Below are 15,098 nucleotides of genomic sequence, written 5' to 3'. Positions count from 1 at the left end.
ACACACTGTAGGTTATAATCAGATACTGTTGTGTACAATTTGTCCATTTGGAGCCCCTCCAAGTTGACATTTGTGTCCTTTTGCCATATCTCTATCGTCCTTTGAGCACTTTCTTAATTTGTCATGAGATATTCTAGGTTCATCATTTACTTTTACTTCTCCAGATTTGGAATTAGCCATTTCTCTAAGGAGCCTGCTGCTTCTGCAAGGGAGGCCTGAGGATTTGTGAGTGGAAGATTCTCAGATTTGTTTGAGTCTGCCCAAATACCCCCATTCCACATCTCAAGGTCTCACTCCTTCCCATTCAGTGCCATAAATTTCACCTGAAAGAATTGACACAGCTGTGAATTCAGTTTGACTGTAATTTTGCAAGCCACACTTATTCGTTACTGAAGTTGGTGTGGCCAGTGCTGCTGCCGCTGCCAGAAACATTGTCAGAAATCTGAATCAGAAAGAGAGGCACTTCTCTCCCGCCTTTCATCTCCCCCCAGTGCCTCCATCGCAGATGCCAACACGGAGTCAGCTGGCAAGACTCTCAGGAGTGCGATCTGGGAGTCTGACTATACATTACATTGAGGGCACAGGAAGGTGAGGACGAGAGAGAGAGCAAACCAGCACCAACAAATGAGTGAACAAGTGAGAAGATGCTCGATGCTAATTCTATCCCAGAAATCCCAACTGATTGAATTCCAGTATTAAGTTCCTATCATGTGCTAGCTTCTAGAAATACATTGGTGAACTAAACACAGCCCCAGCTATCTGGGACTTAGCCACAGAGTAGAGACAGACAACCAATGGACACTTCATTTAAAGGCACCATATCATATATCTGACAAAGAATTTTTATCTGGGTACACACACCGAAAAAATCCTAAAAATAAATTCAATGTGATAGACCACCCTAATATATCAGCAAAAAAATCTGAGCAGACCCTTCACATAGGAGGATATTCCTGTGGTCAATAAATATGAAAAGGTGTTCAACTTTATTAGTCATGGAAGTACAACCACGATGAGACACCACTACATACCTATCAGAACGGCTAGAAATAAAAAAGACTGCCAATGCCAGGTATTGGTGAGGATGTGGAGCAACTGGAACTCTCATACTGCTGACGAGTGTAAACGAGAACACACACTGTGGAAAGCTGCTCACCAGCATCTACAGAATCTGAACACTGTACTCTGACCTAGCAATCCTATCTTTAGATGTATAACCAAGAGAACCTAGTGTATATGTTCACCAAAGGCAGGTACAAGAATACCCACAGGAGCTATATTCATAAAAGTTCAGACCTGGAAATAACCCAAATGGACATAAATAAATGGATAAAAGAATGGATAAATTGTGGCATAGTCATACAATTGAATACTATTCAGCAATAGAAAAGAATGAGCCACTGCTACATGCAACAATGTGGATGAATCTCACAGAATGTTGAGCAGAAGAAGCCCGACACAAGAGTTCATGTCATATGATTCAGTTTATTTGAAGTTCAAGAGTAGAGGAAGCTAATCTATGGTGATAGAAGACGGCTTGGCACCTTGGGGGTACTGACTAGGGAGGGGCAGGAAGAATCCTGCTGGTGTGCTGGAAAAGTTCTATATTGATTTGGGTGGTGTTTACAAATGTATGAAAGTTCATCAAGCTGTAAACGTAAGATTTGTGTACTTCACCATATATAGGTCATCCCTCAAAAAATTAACCAAAAAAAAAAAAAAAAAAAAAAAAGGAAATGAGAGTTTCCTACAAATATAAATGCTAAGAAGAAATTTAAAGCTATGTGATGGGTGAATGGGGGATTGAATGATCAGAGCTGAGACCTGAATGGTGATTAGGAGGTAGCCATGTAATGAGCTGGGAGACTGCTTTCTGGGAGAGGGGACAGCGAGTGAAAAGGCCCTGAGGCAGGATTAAGTTGGGTGTATTGGAGGAACCTCGTCAAGGCCAGCAGACTGAACATAGTGAGCAGGACCAGGGCAAGTCCTTAGTCTGGCTTTTTATTCGAAGAGCAGTGGGAAACCATGAAGGGTTTGAAGTAGGGGGGTGTACTTTCTGAGAGCTTAGACAAGGGAAAGAGAGAGACCTCTGATGAACTTTAATTATGTGGCCACGACATCTGGGAGGTGGAGGACTGGGATTTAACTACTGTGCAGGGCTGGAGAGGCAGTGCAGTCAAGGTTTGTTTTGGACACGTTAAGTTGGAGATGCTCATTAGGTACCCTTGGGGCTGTCCGGGAGGCAGTGGGCGATGGGGCTGAAGTTCTGGGCCGGAACTGGGTTGGAAATGTGTGTCATGAACACACAGGTGGTATTTCAAGTCCCAGGTACCTAGGAGAACAGAGAGCAAGAAGAAGGGACACAGGGCGTTTTATGACATGAGTTTTTCTGGAGAGACTAGAGCTGCCAGAAGGTTTGGATGGAAACTGCTTTAAAAGTGCTGCTTTAGGGCTTCCCTGGTGGCGCAGTGGTTGAGAGTCCGCCTGCTGATGCAGGGGACACGGGTTCGTGCCCCGGTCCGGGAAGATCCCACATGCCGCGGAGCGGCTGGGCCCGTGAGCCGTGGCCGCTGAGCCTGCGCGTCCGGAGCCTGTGTTCCGCAACGGGAGAGGCTGCAACAGTGAGAGGCTCGCGTACCGCAAAAAAAAAAAAAGAAAAATGCTGCTTTAACAAGGGTTGTTGTGTGCCCACTCCCTGCCAGGCATCGAGAGCCCAAACGTGAGCAGAACCTGGCCCTCATCAGTGCTGCCAGCCTAGGGTTGGAGTCTCCCAAGCCTGGGCCTTGAGCACTAAAATGCAGATTCCTGGGCCCATCCACGACCCACTGAAACAGAGTGCCAGGGCCATCTGCATTTATCAAGCTCCCTGGGTGAGTCTTGCACATGGAGGTTGAGATTCTCTCACTTTCAGTGGCCCAGGTGTGTGTGTGTGTGTGTGTGTGTGTGTGTGTGTGAGAGAGAGAGAGAGAGAGAGAGAGAGAGGAGAGCGGGAAAGAGCAATTTCCTCTTTCCCTCTCTGAGGGTGGGGCTGCTGCAGAGTTCAGGAAAGCAGTCAGTTCTGTAAGCTGTGCTGTGCTGTGTGTGTGTGTGTGTGTGTGTGTGTGTTTTCATGTGTGGGGGGCGGGCACGGTGTCCCAGGAGGACAGAGTTTGCATTGATGAAACCCTTCCCAGCCCTTTGATGCCTCTTTCCCTCTGCCCTGAAGTTAACCAGCTCAATCCTCCGTGCATCCCGCTCGCCGGCCGCACTCACTCACGGGCCAGGATGGCGCTCTGTCTGGCCCTGCGCATGGCACTGCTGCTCCTCTCCGGGGTCCTGGCCCCTGCGGTGCTCACAGGTAAGGGTGCCCCCTGGGCTCTGCTACCACCAGCCTCCCAAGGCTAAGAAGTACCTTAGGCCAGAATCTCTAATGCCCACCGGCAAGGCCATTCACAGGAGATGGGGTGGCAGTTTGGGGGTGATTCTGTGAAGGGCTCCCCCAGGACAGGCTGGCAGCAGCTGCGTCCAAGGCCTCAGGGAATCGTTAGCCATAGAGATGGTGACCTCTGAAGTAGGAGGGTGACTTGGGGAGCAGGGCCAGGGACATTAGCTGCCTGGGGTACATGGGGATTACTCCAGCACCCTAAAATCTGAAGGCCTTCAGATCTGGGAGTCAGGAGGGGGCACCAGGCAAGCAGCTGAGGGGCAGAGGCCCCAGGCCCCTAGATGTAAGAACACAGCCCTACCATTTATTTGTCAAGCCCTGCAAGCCCTTCTCTGCTGGTTTTCTGAAATGTCCTCTGAGAGTGAAGACCCAGGTACTGTTTCCATCTTGGGAAAAATTCCAGAGGGAGCACAGGGCCAGAGACCCCTCTGTAAAACCATGAGGATGCTGGACTGAGGCACTGCACTGAGGCTGAAAATGGCTGGGTCTGGGGTCTGGCGAGAAGGGTCCCGCCAGGCTTGGCTTGGCAGGCTCCTGGGACCTGAGCCCCTGTCCTGGGCACAGCTGTGGGGCTTCAAAGCCTGAGCGAGAAAAGGCACAGACGGGTCATGGGTGGTCTTTCTCCTGGAAGAAAGCCATCTCTGATGGCCGTGAGGTGGGCCAAAGGGAGGTGTTTCGGGGCTCCTGAGGGCAGTCTTGGGGCTGGAGAAATGTGAGGGTGGGGGGGCCCCTTGGAGACCCTCCGCGGCATGGGTTTCGGGGGAGTGTCTGTGGATCTGAGGGAGGCTGTGATACCATCGTGTGGATGTGGTGCTGGGAGAGCTGCTGGGGGATGCGAGGCCTGGGGGGACCCTTATGGTCACACACTCAGGCACGAACACGGGAGGAAACGGGATGGGGTGGCGAGGAGCCTGTGGGCCTGCCGGCCTCCCTCTAGACACCCTAGGAAGAAGCTTGCAGGCTGGCTTTGTTTCTGGCCCTGTCCTCCTCGCTGTTTCTCAGCCTCTCTGTGCCTCTCCTCTGCTGTACCATGGCGATAACCAGAGCGCCTCTGCCTCTCTCGCAGGAGCCTGTAGGTCTGCCAAGTTCACACACGTGAGCTTTCAGGACGGGCCAGGCAGCTGGTAGCGCTCAGCGCATGTTAGGAGGAAAACATCCCCAGCCGCTCTGCTGGGTGCAGGGTAGTCTCAGGCAGAAGCACCTCCTCATGCGGCTAGGAAAGCATCCAGCCTCCCTTTTGGTGGGAGAGGGGACAGCTGGGCAAGCCAGGGGGCTGGTGTGGTGCCCAGGGAATCGGGGAAGTGATCTAAAGTGGGGTGGCGTCTCCCGTGGCTCCCTTATACCCCACCCACCCTAGTGAAAAGCTTTTCCCGCCTGGTGGTCAGAGTGGGTGGAGGTGAAGGTGCTGGCGTCCGTCTGCCCGGGGTCTGGGGCCGTGTGGGCAGCTTCTGTCGTTCCTTGGTCCCCATGCAGCCAGCCCTCCCAGCCAGGCTGCCGGCCAGAGGCGCTGGATCAGACTGTGCACACACAGCCTGGGTGGGTGGGCTGCGTCTGCCGCCGCAGGAATGCCTGGGGACAGCCTCGTGTCTGGCGGCAGCGGGACCTCACCTGGCCTCACCTCCCGAGTCCCCTCCATGTGTCCTACCAAGGGCAGGCAGGCCAGCCCCACCCCGGAGTCTTTGGGGTTCCGGCTGGCTGTGGTTCGCCCTGCCGCTCTGGGAGGGAGCGGGTTTGGGAGGCTCCTGGCCGCCCCACCCCCGGCTGGAGGCTCAGAGCAGGTGTGCAGCAGGCCCCACAGGCCCCTGGCCCGCTGCTCCCTGGGCTGGGGTCCTGAGCAGGCAGGCGGGGAGGGAGCGGCCTGCTGCCCTCCCTGCGGGTCGCCCGTGGCCACAGCTACCGAGGTGGGGGGGGGGGGGCAGGCCAGGCTGAGCGGGCGGGAGGCCAGGGCAGGGATGAAAAGGCCCTTCACGGCCGCACAAAGGCCGTCTGTGAGCTTGGGCGCCTGGCCTCCGGGCCCAGTGGTCAGACTGAGCGTTAAACAAGCTTATTTACCAAAAGGCGGTGGGGCTGGAGGAGAGCCCACGGTGCCCAGGCCCGTGGCAGGGTCACGAGGCGCCCACTTCTCCGGGCCTCTCAGTCAGCGCGCGGAGTTGCCGGTTGCTGCTCGCTCCGGTCCTTGTCCTCCCTTCTCCGTCCTCGCTTAACGTCTCTGCTCGCCGTCCACGCCTGCCCGCATACCAGTCCCTCTGCCTGGCATTTCTTTCCCCCATCTTTCCCCCTCCTCAGATGGGGCCTGCTGTGGGGAAGCTCCCTGACAACGGCTTCTGCTCATGGCTCCCCGGAAGGATAGATCTGGGGGACAGACTGGCTTCCCCCTTTGACTACAGCAAATTGAGAGAGTACGGAGGCACGTAGACGAGGACAAGAAAATGCCTGGCCCTCCTCGGCAGCTGCACCTCCTCTGCCGGAGGGCTGGTGACTGAGCGCAGGCTGTGGCTCTGGCCCACGTGTGCCACTGGGGCACCCGCCTGGGCTGGCAGGGAGCTGCTGGGCCCTGGGCCCTGGCTGCGTGGGTGCAGATGAATCCCTGAAGCCCGGATCCGCCTCTGGGGGTCTCCCGGCGATGGTCAGCTACAGCAGGCGCAAAGCCCGCAGGGGGGCAAGGGCCATGGTGCCCAGGCCAGAAAGGCCCTAGGGCAGAGGCAGCAGCTGACGGTGGCCGTGACAGCACAGTCACCACCTTGTGAGGGCTGTGAGAGGCACGGTCCACCCCCCATTCCACAGGTCGGGAAGTGAAGGCCGGCGGCGAAGGCAGTCCGTGGTGGTCCCAGGGTGAGGCTGTGGTGGAGCCGGGATCTGGACCCAGCCCTCCTGATTGGAAGTCAATGGATTCAGCCCATCAAGCTTCAGAGACTGGCAGAGTCTTGAAGGGGCGGGAGGGGATGCGCACAGCAGGGATGAGGGGGCCTGGGCTGGTGTGTCTGGCAGGGAGGGTCCAGGCTTCTGTGGGAAGGAACAGGGTGAGGCTGGGTCACTGGGGGCAGACAGGGAGAAGGTCTGGGTGGGTCTCCAAGTACCCTGCTCAGAGGGCCCTTCTCCCCGAGAGATGGCTCCCGGGCTCTGGCAAAGGGCAGAGGGTGACCACTAGTTCCTGGGAGTGAGCCCCTGCCCTCCAGGGGGTGTGGAGCCCGGCACTCCTCTTCCTGCACTTGGGGCTGACTCCTTGGACGCCACCAGGTTGGCTGGCCCTGATACCCAGTAGCCCTGTGCTGGCCTTTCTGGCCAGAGGCCTGGCAGTTGGAGGTGAGCTTTGGCTGGTGGTGGTAGGACAGGGAGGTGCCTGGCTGCCACTCTGTCTTGGGCGTGTGGCGAGCAAGTGGGGACCAGTGGTTTGTTCATTTATCTGGAAGACAGGCAGTCTGTGAGCCCTAGACCTCAGGGCCTGCCAAGCGGTGGGTAGACCCAGGCCTTTTTTCTGCTCAGCCCCAGAGAGCCTGAGGCAGGCATGCCTAGGGCCTGGAGCCTTCCATGGCAGTTGCAGGCTGCAGACCCCAGCCCTCCCAGGCAGCGACAAGGGAGGCCTGACAGAGTCGCTTTCCCCTTCCTCACAGTGGGTGGCCCCCACGCACCAGCACTGCTTCAGCCTGGGCCCTGGGAGAGGGAGGCTTCCACACAGCGGGTGCAGGGGCCTCCTGCCCCTGAGAGGCCTCCTGCCCCTGAGAGGCCTCCTTGCCAGCGCTGTTTCTGAAAAGGGGCACAGGCCCGGGCAAGCCCTGGGAATATGACAGCGGTCCCTGCCTGTAAGCTGAGCCTCAGAACTGATCCAGCTGAGGCCTGGGAGAGGCACCAGGGGCAGGGCCTGGGAGCTGGGGACCTTGTAAAATTTTGTCATGAAACGATCTGAAGTTTACAGAAAAGTTATAAGAATTATCCAGTGAACTCCAGTAGGCTCTTCAGTTGGATTCACCGACCGCCAACATCTTGCCATATTTGCTCTTCTCACCGTCTTCCTGTCTCTATTTACTCACTTACCTATCTGATTGCTGAACCTTTGACAGTTAAGGTGCAGACATCATGCCCCTTTGTCCCTAAATACTTCCTAAGGACAAGGACATTCTCTTACATAAGCAGTTATCCAAACCAGGAAGTGAAAACTGACGCAGCACTGTCACCTGAACTACAGCCTTATTCATAGCTCACCAGTGGACTCCATAATGTTCCACCCAGGAACGCACGGTGCGTTGTGTTGTCATAGCCCCTTAGTCCCCAACCTGGAACAATTCCTCACCCTTTCTTTGTCTCTCGTGACCTTAACGTTTGTGAAAGCCTAGTTATTTTAAGGCTGCCCTGGAATTTGGGTTTGGCTGTTTACTCATGATTTGCCTCAGGTGGACACGTTGGCAGAAGAACCCTGGAAGTACCTTTGTGTCTTCCCAGAGCAGGCCCCTCTCCAGGAGCTGGTGAGCCTGGAAGCAGGGTGTGGGTCTGGCTTGTCTGTGCTCTGGGGGAGCTCTCAGGGGTGGAGCCCCCAAGTGTGCAATGTGCCCCAGGGACCACAGGTGGGCTGGCCAGGGTTGTATTGACGGAACCACAACTTCCCAGGAAGTTTCTCGGGAAGCACGACCTCTTCCGGGGCTTCAATCCCCAGCAGCACGTAACTACCAGCACAGCGCCCACCTCAGCTTAACCTGAGCCTTGGTCTTCTTGGCCGACCACAGAGCGGCTGGTATCAGTGAGACGGTGCGCTGTGATGCCCGGCAAGCCCATTCTAGCATCCCTGGCTCACAAGGGAGATCGCTCAGGGCTGGGGTGTTGCTGCGAGGCTCCTCAGGCTAGGATCCTTGACGGGGGAGCAAAGTTGGTGTGGGCTGCCTGGGGTTACCACGCAGGCCTCTCAGCCTGTCCCTCTCGTTCTCTGGGGCCCCTGGGTACCCTAAATCCTGCTAACCCCCAACCCATGAGCAGAGAAAGGCTCCTGCAGAAAACGCTGCCCGGAGACTGATGTGCTGACGGAGCCCCAGCTAGTGCGGGGCTGAGGGCTTACCCTTTCCTGGGGCTTCCCTTAACACTGACCACAGACACCCCTGCCCACCCCTCTGGCCCTGTTCTGTCTGGAGGCAGCAACGTGCTGGCATCACAGTTTCTTAGGCTAGAGAGGCCCCTGCGCTCTAAGCCTCAGACACTCGGGGGCGCGTGGACGCACGTGCAGGCGCTAGACCCCAGGCCCTGGGGGCTGCTCCACTCTGCCTAGGTTAGGGCCGAGAAGCAGCAGGGCCGGCTGCCCCTGGGGTGTGGGGCCGGCTGCCCCTGGGGTGTGGGGCAGGCCTCTCCTCTCCACCTCCTGCAGCAGTGGGCCATATTTGCTCACCGGCCGCGCTGAGCAGGAACCCTGGTTCCTGGAGAGGGCAATGCCTCACCCTCTCGGCGCCTTCTCCAGGGTGAAGACTGCCCTGGGGCTGCCCTGTGCGGGTGCGGGGAAAGGACCCTTTACAAGTGTCACTTCCCCAGGACCTACAGAGCCCAGCAGTTCAGATGGGGGGCCCCAGGCTCTGCTGGGTGTCGAAGTGCCCTGCCTCCCCCCGCCCCCCTGCCCTGAAGCTCGCTGCCAGCCCGAAGTTCTTCCAGCTTCCTCCCGAGTGGGCCTGTTGGTCCCTCAGTGCCCTCCTCCCCCATCAACCTGTCCTCTCATGGCAGGGGTGGCCTGACCCCAGTGGAGGCTCTGGGGCCACACGTGGGCCACTCGGCCTCCGTTGCCTCACCTGTGAAGCGGCAAGCACCGCGCTGTGCCCCAGAGCCCGGCACTCAGCGCCCCTTCCCAGCCGGTCAACGGCGGGGGCGACGTCTCCGTCGGCCCTGCCGCCCAGGCCCCCACACCTGTCCTTGGCTTTGCAGCCGAGGGCCCGCAGGAGCCCGTGCCCACCCCGTGGAACGAGCCCGCCGAGCTGCCGTCGGGAGAAGGCCCCGTGGAGAGCACCAGCCCCGCCCGGGAGCCGGCGGTCAGCGGCCCGCCCGCGCCCACCGCCGCGCCAAGCCCCGAGGACAGCACCGCGCGGGAGCATCTGGACCAGGGCGGCGGTACGGGCTGGGGCGCGGGGTCCGGGCGGGCCGGGAGGAAGGGGTGGGAGGGGGGCCGGGCCTCGGGGCTAACGCGGCCCTCCGTCCTCCGCAGGCTCGCTGGGACCCGGCGCCATCGCGGCCATCGTCATCGCCGCCCTGCTGGCCACCTGCGTGGTGCTGGCGCTCGTGGTCGTCGCGCTGAGAAAGTTTTCCGCCTCCTGAAGCGAATAAAGGGGCCGCGCCGCCGCGCGACTCGGCGCCACCCCCGGTGCGCGCCCCCGTGTCTCCATGTGTCCGCGCGTGAGTGTGTGGGCGAGCGGGGTGGGGGTGTGGGGGCAGGCGACGTGCACGTGCTCGGGGCTCGAGGCGCGCATACGCGCGCACACGCGCGCGTGCGTGAGCGCACGTGCGCCGGGGCCCCGCAGGAGCGCGGGTGCGTGCGCGATGAGCGTGCGCCGGAGGCCGCCGGTGTGCGTGAGCGGGGCGTGCGGAGTTCTCTGGCCAGAGTTCTCGGCGAGGCCTTGGGAGCGCGGAGTCGCCGTGCCGCAGACCCCTGCTCGTCCCGCAAACTGCCCGGGCCCTGCCCTCTGCAGACCCCTCAGCTCCGGCCCTGGAGCGCTGCGAGTGCGGACCGGCGTGAGGCCCCGAGGGCAGGAGAGGCAGCGGCCTGCCCTGGGCCCGCCGTCCTGCTTTCTGCGCCTCGCTGGGTGATGGTGGGGTCCGCGGGACCCTGGGCTGTCCCGGCTCCCCAACCAGAGGCCAGTGACTTTGGGGGTGGGGGGCGTCTTCTGACTCTGGCAGCCAGCGCGCTATTTGCAGGCTCTGAGCCCCAGACCTGAACCCTCAGGACTCCTGGGGGCCCCTCTTCCTCGGGGAGCCCAAGGAGCGAATGAGCAGAGGGGTGAATCCCGGGTGCTGTGGGCCCCTGTTCTGGCTCCCCAACCCACAGCCCCAGACCGCCTCCCTCCCCTGGCTTGTGTAAGCTTGTGCAGGGGGTTTCGCGGAGCCTCGGGCAGAGCGGGCAACCCCACGCAGGACGGCTGTTTGTTTAGAGAAAGAAAACAAAAAGGCTTTTCAAGCTCATCTCTTTTCACTTCAACCCTGAAATTATGGCAGCTGAATGAGGGGTGAGGAACCACCCAGCCGTGCCACGCCCCAGCTTGGCCCTGGCACTGAGTCCTTGGTCATGCCCTCTGTCTTCCATACTTCCCAGGAAGCCTAACTTTTATCATTTAGAGAGAGGGATTTAAATTAGTGGCTTACCTGCTCTGGGTGCAGCAGGAAAGAAGCCAGAACTGCGTCCTGTCCCCATCCTCCAAGGACCCTTGGAGTGAGGACCCTAAGGCCTAGAGGGGGCACTGTCTGCAAACCCCACTGATGGTTTAACACCTGGGCCACAAGAGGATCCTTTTGAGTGAGTGCTGGTGGAGTGAGCTATTCCTCTTTTTTTTTCACCGTTGTCTCTAGCAGTTGTTTTGGCCTCCTTGGTTTCTCTGAGCTCCTGACTACCTGTTCTGGCTAAGACCAGTTTTCTCCTGGATATGCCAGGTGGCCACACGTGGTACCCACTCACACTCCCCAAAACACATCATGGCTTAAGTTTCTGCTTATAAAAGACTGTTATGAAACTGACTGGTTTTCATGAAACTGTTTACATTATTACACATAACCTGCAGTAGCTGAAGCCCTCCTTAGAGCAGGTGACCCAAGTCAGTATGCTGTTTCCCAGCTCCAAAAAGAAAAGCGGGATACGTTGGCCAGGACCGACGGCTCCCCTCCCCAGCCCCACCCTGCCAGGAGCAGTACGGGACTCCGAAATGGTCCCTCTCCCCATCCCCTCACTCCTGGGAAACTCAGGTGCAGGTGCTTCCCCTGGGGTTGCAGCAAGGAGGCCCCAAGAGCATCAGCCCCTCACTGGGACCAGGGGGGTCCCTCTCCAGTTGGACCAGCGTGTTGCGTACGTATGCATCTTCCAGGGAGTCATCCAGTTCTCAAAGGGTCTGAGGTCTCAAGAACGCCAAGGGCTGTGCTGTGGCCTGTGGGAAGATGCTACAACGTCCCACTTGATCTAAATCCTGGGCTTCTAAGTGTGTCCTGGCAGGCAGGGCTGGGCGGGGTGGGATTCAAGGCCCTCCACATTCCAGGACAGAGCCGGGTGTCGGGTGGCTCTGAGGGCCAGCTGCAGCCTCCGGTAACTGGCTGCTGCCTCTGGAGGTGGGAAGAAGTGTCCCAGGCCAGTGACTGGCCAGGTGGGAAGCCGCAGTCCCAAACCTGGTGGTCAGATCCCTTATGGGACCACCACCCACTGACATCTCTGTCCCACAGTGTTCAAACCTGCCTTCTCAACCTGCAGAAGGGTGTCCCCCACTGCCTCAAACAGCTTATCCGGTTTCTGGAGTCCCTCCACAAGCAGAGGTCCAAAGCCACTCCCGTCCTGAGGCCCCACCCCCGGCTGTTTCTTCCTCCACCGGAAGCCTCCTTAGCCCTTTCCCTGGTACACACCTCCTCCACTGGGCTTGAAGGGGGCTCTTCTCTCCCTGCCAGACCGAAACACCTCATTCTTGTGCGCACAGGGGTAATAAAAAGTAGACCTTCCTCTTTTATTTTATACATGATGCTTCTTTTAATGCAGCCAGAAATGCCATTTGCTTTTCTCGGAACCATAACCCATACAGGATGCAGTGACCATTTCTTTATAACACCAGGGCTCCGCAAGGGGCCAGAAGATGCGAGTTACATCCAGCCCATCAGGGAGCCAAAGGCGGCGTGGGCCCTGAGCCAAGCTCTGGTGGCCGTGAGGCAGGCCTGGCCGTGCAGCCAGAGACTGGCAGAGGCTTGGGGCGGAGGTGGACAGAGGCGGTTGGGCTCTCAGTCCTTTGAGTCGGAGACCAAAGGACACTCGTCAAGTTCATCAGGCAAGGGTGGTCCATCTGTGCACCTGGCCGATTCTAACAGCTTCCAGGGGAGAGGACACGTGCAGGGGTCATAACGTCGTCACCTTTGCACCTGCCCTTGGCCAGGGACACCCTGGGTCTGGGGCCTCTCAGTGCCTGGGAAGGGCCCTGGAGCATGCCCATCCTCTGTCTGCCCCTCCCAAGAGACAAGAAGAAGAGGTGGTGTAACACTGTTTAAAATACACTTTTTCGTTTACAAATGCAGCAGAGGAGAGACGTGGGCCCCTTTTCTGCAGTTTGTGAGCAAGGGGCCAAGACACATGAGCACTAACCACGTAGCAGGGGTGAGGGGTGGGGGCGACTCCTGCCAAGGCACCCCGGGTCACACCCTGCTGCCTGCGGCAGCGTCCGCCCTTCCCGCTGAGCCCCTCTGCTGTCCGCTGGGGGCTGCCCGCCACGACCTGCTCCTGCCCACCCACATCCCTTGGCCAGGCCGGGGTCAGGGGTCACTGCCGATTTCGGCTGCCCAGCTTCCTGCGGTCCTTATTCTGGCTGCGCTGAGGGTCATCCATCTTGTGGACACGGAAACACTCCTTGAGGTTCTGGGACCGAATCTTCGGATTCAAGATCTCCTCAGTCATGCTGCTGGGGAACCAGCCTCTCTCCTGGTCATGCAGACGCTCGCCAAAGATCCACCCTGCGTAGGGAGGGGAAGGGGAGGGTCAGAAGCTCTCCAAGTGGCGCAGGCTGGGCCTCGCCCTGTCCTGTGTGGGGAGCAGAGGAAAGGGAGACGCAGGGGTCCAGCCGGCCTTTCCAGAGGTCCCCTGCCCTCAGATGCATTGCTGGAAATGCCCAGACCTGGTTAATCCCCGTGAGCTGGGCGCGTGCTGCCCTCCCAGGGGGCGTGGTGTGTGCACAGGGCGGGGGCAGAACCACTGTGTGTCCCGGATGTATTGACTTTGGAACCCATTCCCAAGCTCTCAAACCATCCTAGGCTGCCCCAAGTGAGGCCAGGAGACCCCAGGGGCCACCCCCAAAAGCAGGAGGCATTGAGGAGCCGGTGGGGTGGTAGCTGACCGCATGGTTCCCTGGCCGTGAATGCTACCGTCACCCTCTGGTTGGGCAGCCCCTCCCTGAGCCTCAGCCTCCCGGGAGCTGGGTGGTCAGCCGAGGGTGGCTGTCACGAACTGGCCGAGTGCCCTAGCTCTCTACCCCTCACCCCCCGTTATCACAGTGTCTCTGCTGGGGGCCTGGGGCCCGAACCGCAGGTCTTGCTGGCAGGTCCTGGGGCAGGGCTAAGACCTGGGGCCCGAGGGCCAGGGGCACGCCTTCTGCAGGCCATGTGGGAGGGGTGTCAGGCTGTTTATATTTTGTGGGGGGAGGGGGAGGGGAGGAACCACTGTTCTCTCAATGCTGGGTGAGGCCCTAGGATTTGGGAAGGGTGGAAATGGCCTCCTCTGGAGGTCACCAGCCTGAGACTTTCCAGCCAGGGTCTTGAAAAAGAGGAGGAAATGGGGTTGGGTGGAGATGCTTTGTGTATTTTGGGGGATTTAGGTTAGGAACAATTGATGTAGAAATAAGGGATCAATTTTTCAGGGGAGGGGAGTGAACCTCTGGCACTGATGCCAACAGCAGGAGTGGGCGGAAGCCCCGGCGGGCGGCTCTCTGGCCCATGTGGGGCTACAAGCCTGGTGGTCACAGGCTCATCTGGAAGCTTGTTGCAAATACGGGGTCAGGGTCAGGGTGCTCCTGGCCATCACCCCTCCCACTGTGATGGGGGCTGATGCCAGGGCCGGATGAGGGGAAGGGACATAGAGCCAGGCACTCAGCTGGGCCTCATGCTAAGTGGGGGAAGGCGGACCTCACAGCTCTGGGGAAGGAGAGCGGAGGCACTGGGAGAGTTGCCTGCTCTATGCTGAGAAAAGGCCAGCGGAAGCCATGAGGGGCAGAATGGTCTACGGGAGCAGACAGGCAGCACGGCCCTGGGCTCTGCCTGCTCTCAGCCGGCTCTTCTGTCTGCTTCTCCACTGCATTCCTCAGGCTGGGGCAGAGCCCCAGGAGGGGCGGGCAGGGAGCCTCGAGTGCGAGAGGCACCCAGCCCCCGGGCCTCACCATCCTCTGTCTTGTCCAGGATGTTCAGGATGTCGGCCAGATCCAGTGTCAGCTCGTCCGGCTGCTGGGCCATGTACGGGTGCACACATTGGACCTGGGGGCAGTCTGAAGGGAAGAGAGAGGGGGGCGGCATGTCCTCATCACCACGGCACCTGCCCTGGCCCCCCACTTCTGCCTCAGCAGTTAGCAGGGGCACGCTGCCTGTCCAAGAGACAACGCAAACTCCCGCAGCAACTGAAAGAGGGCTCATTCGAGGGAGGGGTGTGTGGCGCCAAAGAAAAGGCCGTTAAAGCACCAGGAGTTCTGAACAAAAGTATGTGGATACAGGGATGAACAGGCTTGAGGGGCTCCTATTGAGACTTCAGAAGGAGCTGCTTGGTCCTGGGCTGGGCCCTGGGAGCAGTTTGGGGACAGTCGGGACTCGGTGAGCTCGGTCAGGATGGCAGCCTCTCTATCAGGCAGCTGGACTTGTGCCCTTTTATATCCTGTAAGGTTTTCAGACAACTGGCCACCCCAGAGAACACTGGCGTTTGCCTTGTGGGCCCGAATTCCTCTTGGTTTCCTTGTGGCATCTGTCACTTATGACCCAGTGGCTTTTATTTCTTCACTAA

General features: G+C 58.9%; 2 protein-coding genes across 2 annotated transcripts in view; one reads left to right on the top strand and one right to left on the bottom strand.

Moving 5' to 3' along the window:
* Positions 1 to 3,096: 3,096 nt before the first annotated feature.
* On the top strand, positions 3,097 to 9,766 carry SNORC (secondary ossification center associated regulator of chondrocyte maturation). The gene is made up of 3 exons (XM_027118191.1): positions 3,097 to 3,337; positions 9,317 to 9,499; positions 9,594 to 9,766. Exons 1-3 carry the CDS (start codon positions 3,181 to 3,183, stop codon positions 9,701 to 9,703), a joined length of 450 nt encoding a protein of 149 aa, XP_026973992.1. The 5' UTR covers positions 3,097 to 3,180; the 3' UTR covers positions 9,704 to 9,766.
* Positions 9,767 to 12,085: 2,319 nt separating this feature from the next.
* The window catches only part of NGEF (neuronal guanine nucleotide exchange factor), a 41,713-nt gene continuing 38,700 nt past the window's right edge, over positions 12,086 to 15,098 (bottom strand). The window contains exons 12-13 of the mRNA XM_027118181.1: positions 14,488 to 14,592; positions 12,086 to 13,072 (exon numbers count right to left, since the gene is read on the bottom strand). Of these exons, the coding sequence (XP_026973982.1) occupies positions 12,882 to 13,072; positions 14,488 to 14,592 (296 nt within the window). The 3' untranslated portion in view covers positions 12,086 to 12,881. The remainder of the gene's footprint in view (positions 13,073 to 14,487; positions 14,593 to 15,098) is intronic.

This window comes from Aethalodelphis obliquidens, unplaced genomic scaffold (assembly GCF_003676395.1).
Source record: "Aethalodelphis obliquidens isolate GAN/ISIS:26980383/991018 unplaced genomic scaffold, ASM367639v1 scaffold2, whole genome shotgun sequence".
In the NCBI taxonomy this organism is placed as follows: Eukaryota; Metazoa; Chordata; class Mammalia; order Artiodactyla; family Delphinidae; genus Aethalodelphis; species Aethalodelphis obliquidens.
This window is presented reverse-complemented; position numbering and strand designations above follow the sequence as displayed.

Bases quoted from the DNA above. Each gene is read 5' to 3' on its own strand.
- SNORC (XM_027118191.1), top strand. From the start codon at position 3,181: ATGCCTCTTTCCCTCTGCCCTGAAGTTAACCAGCTCAATCCTCCGTGC. The intron at 3,338-9,316 runs GTAAGGGTGCCC...TTGGCTTTGCAG, and splicing joins GGCCCCTGCGGTGCTCACAG to CCGAGGGCCCGCAGGAGCCC. The intron at 9,500-9,593 runs GTACGGGCTGGG...CGTCCTCCGCAG, and splicing joins GCATCTGGACCAGGGCGGCG to GCTCGCTGGGACCCGGCGCC.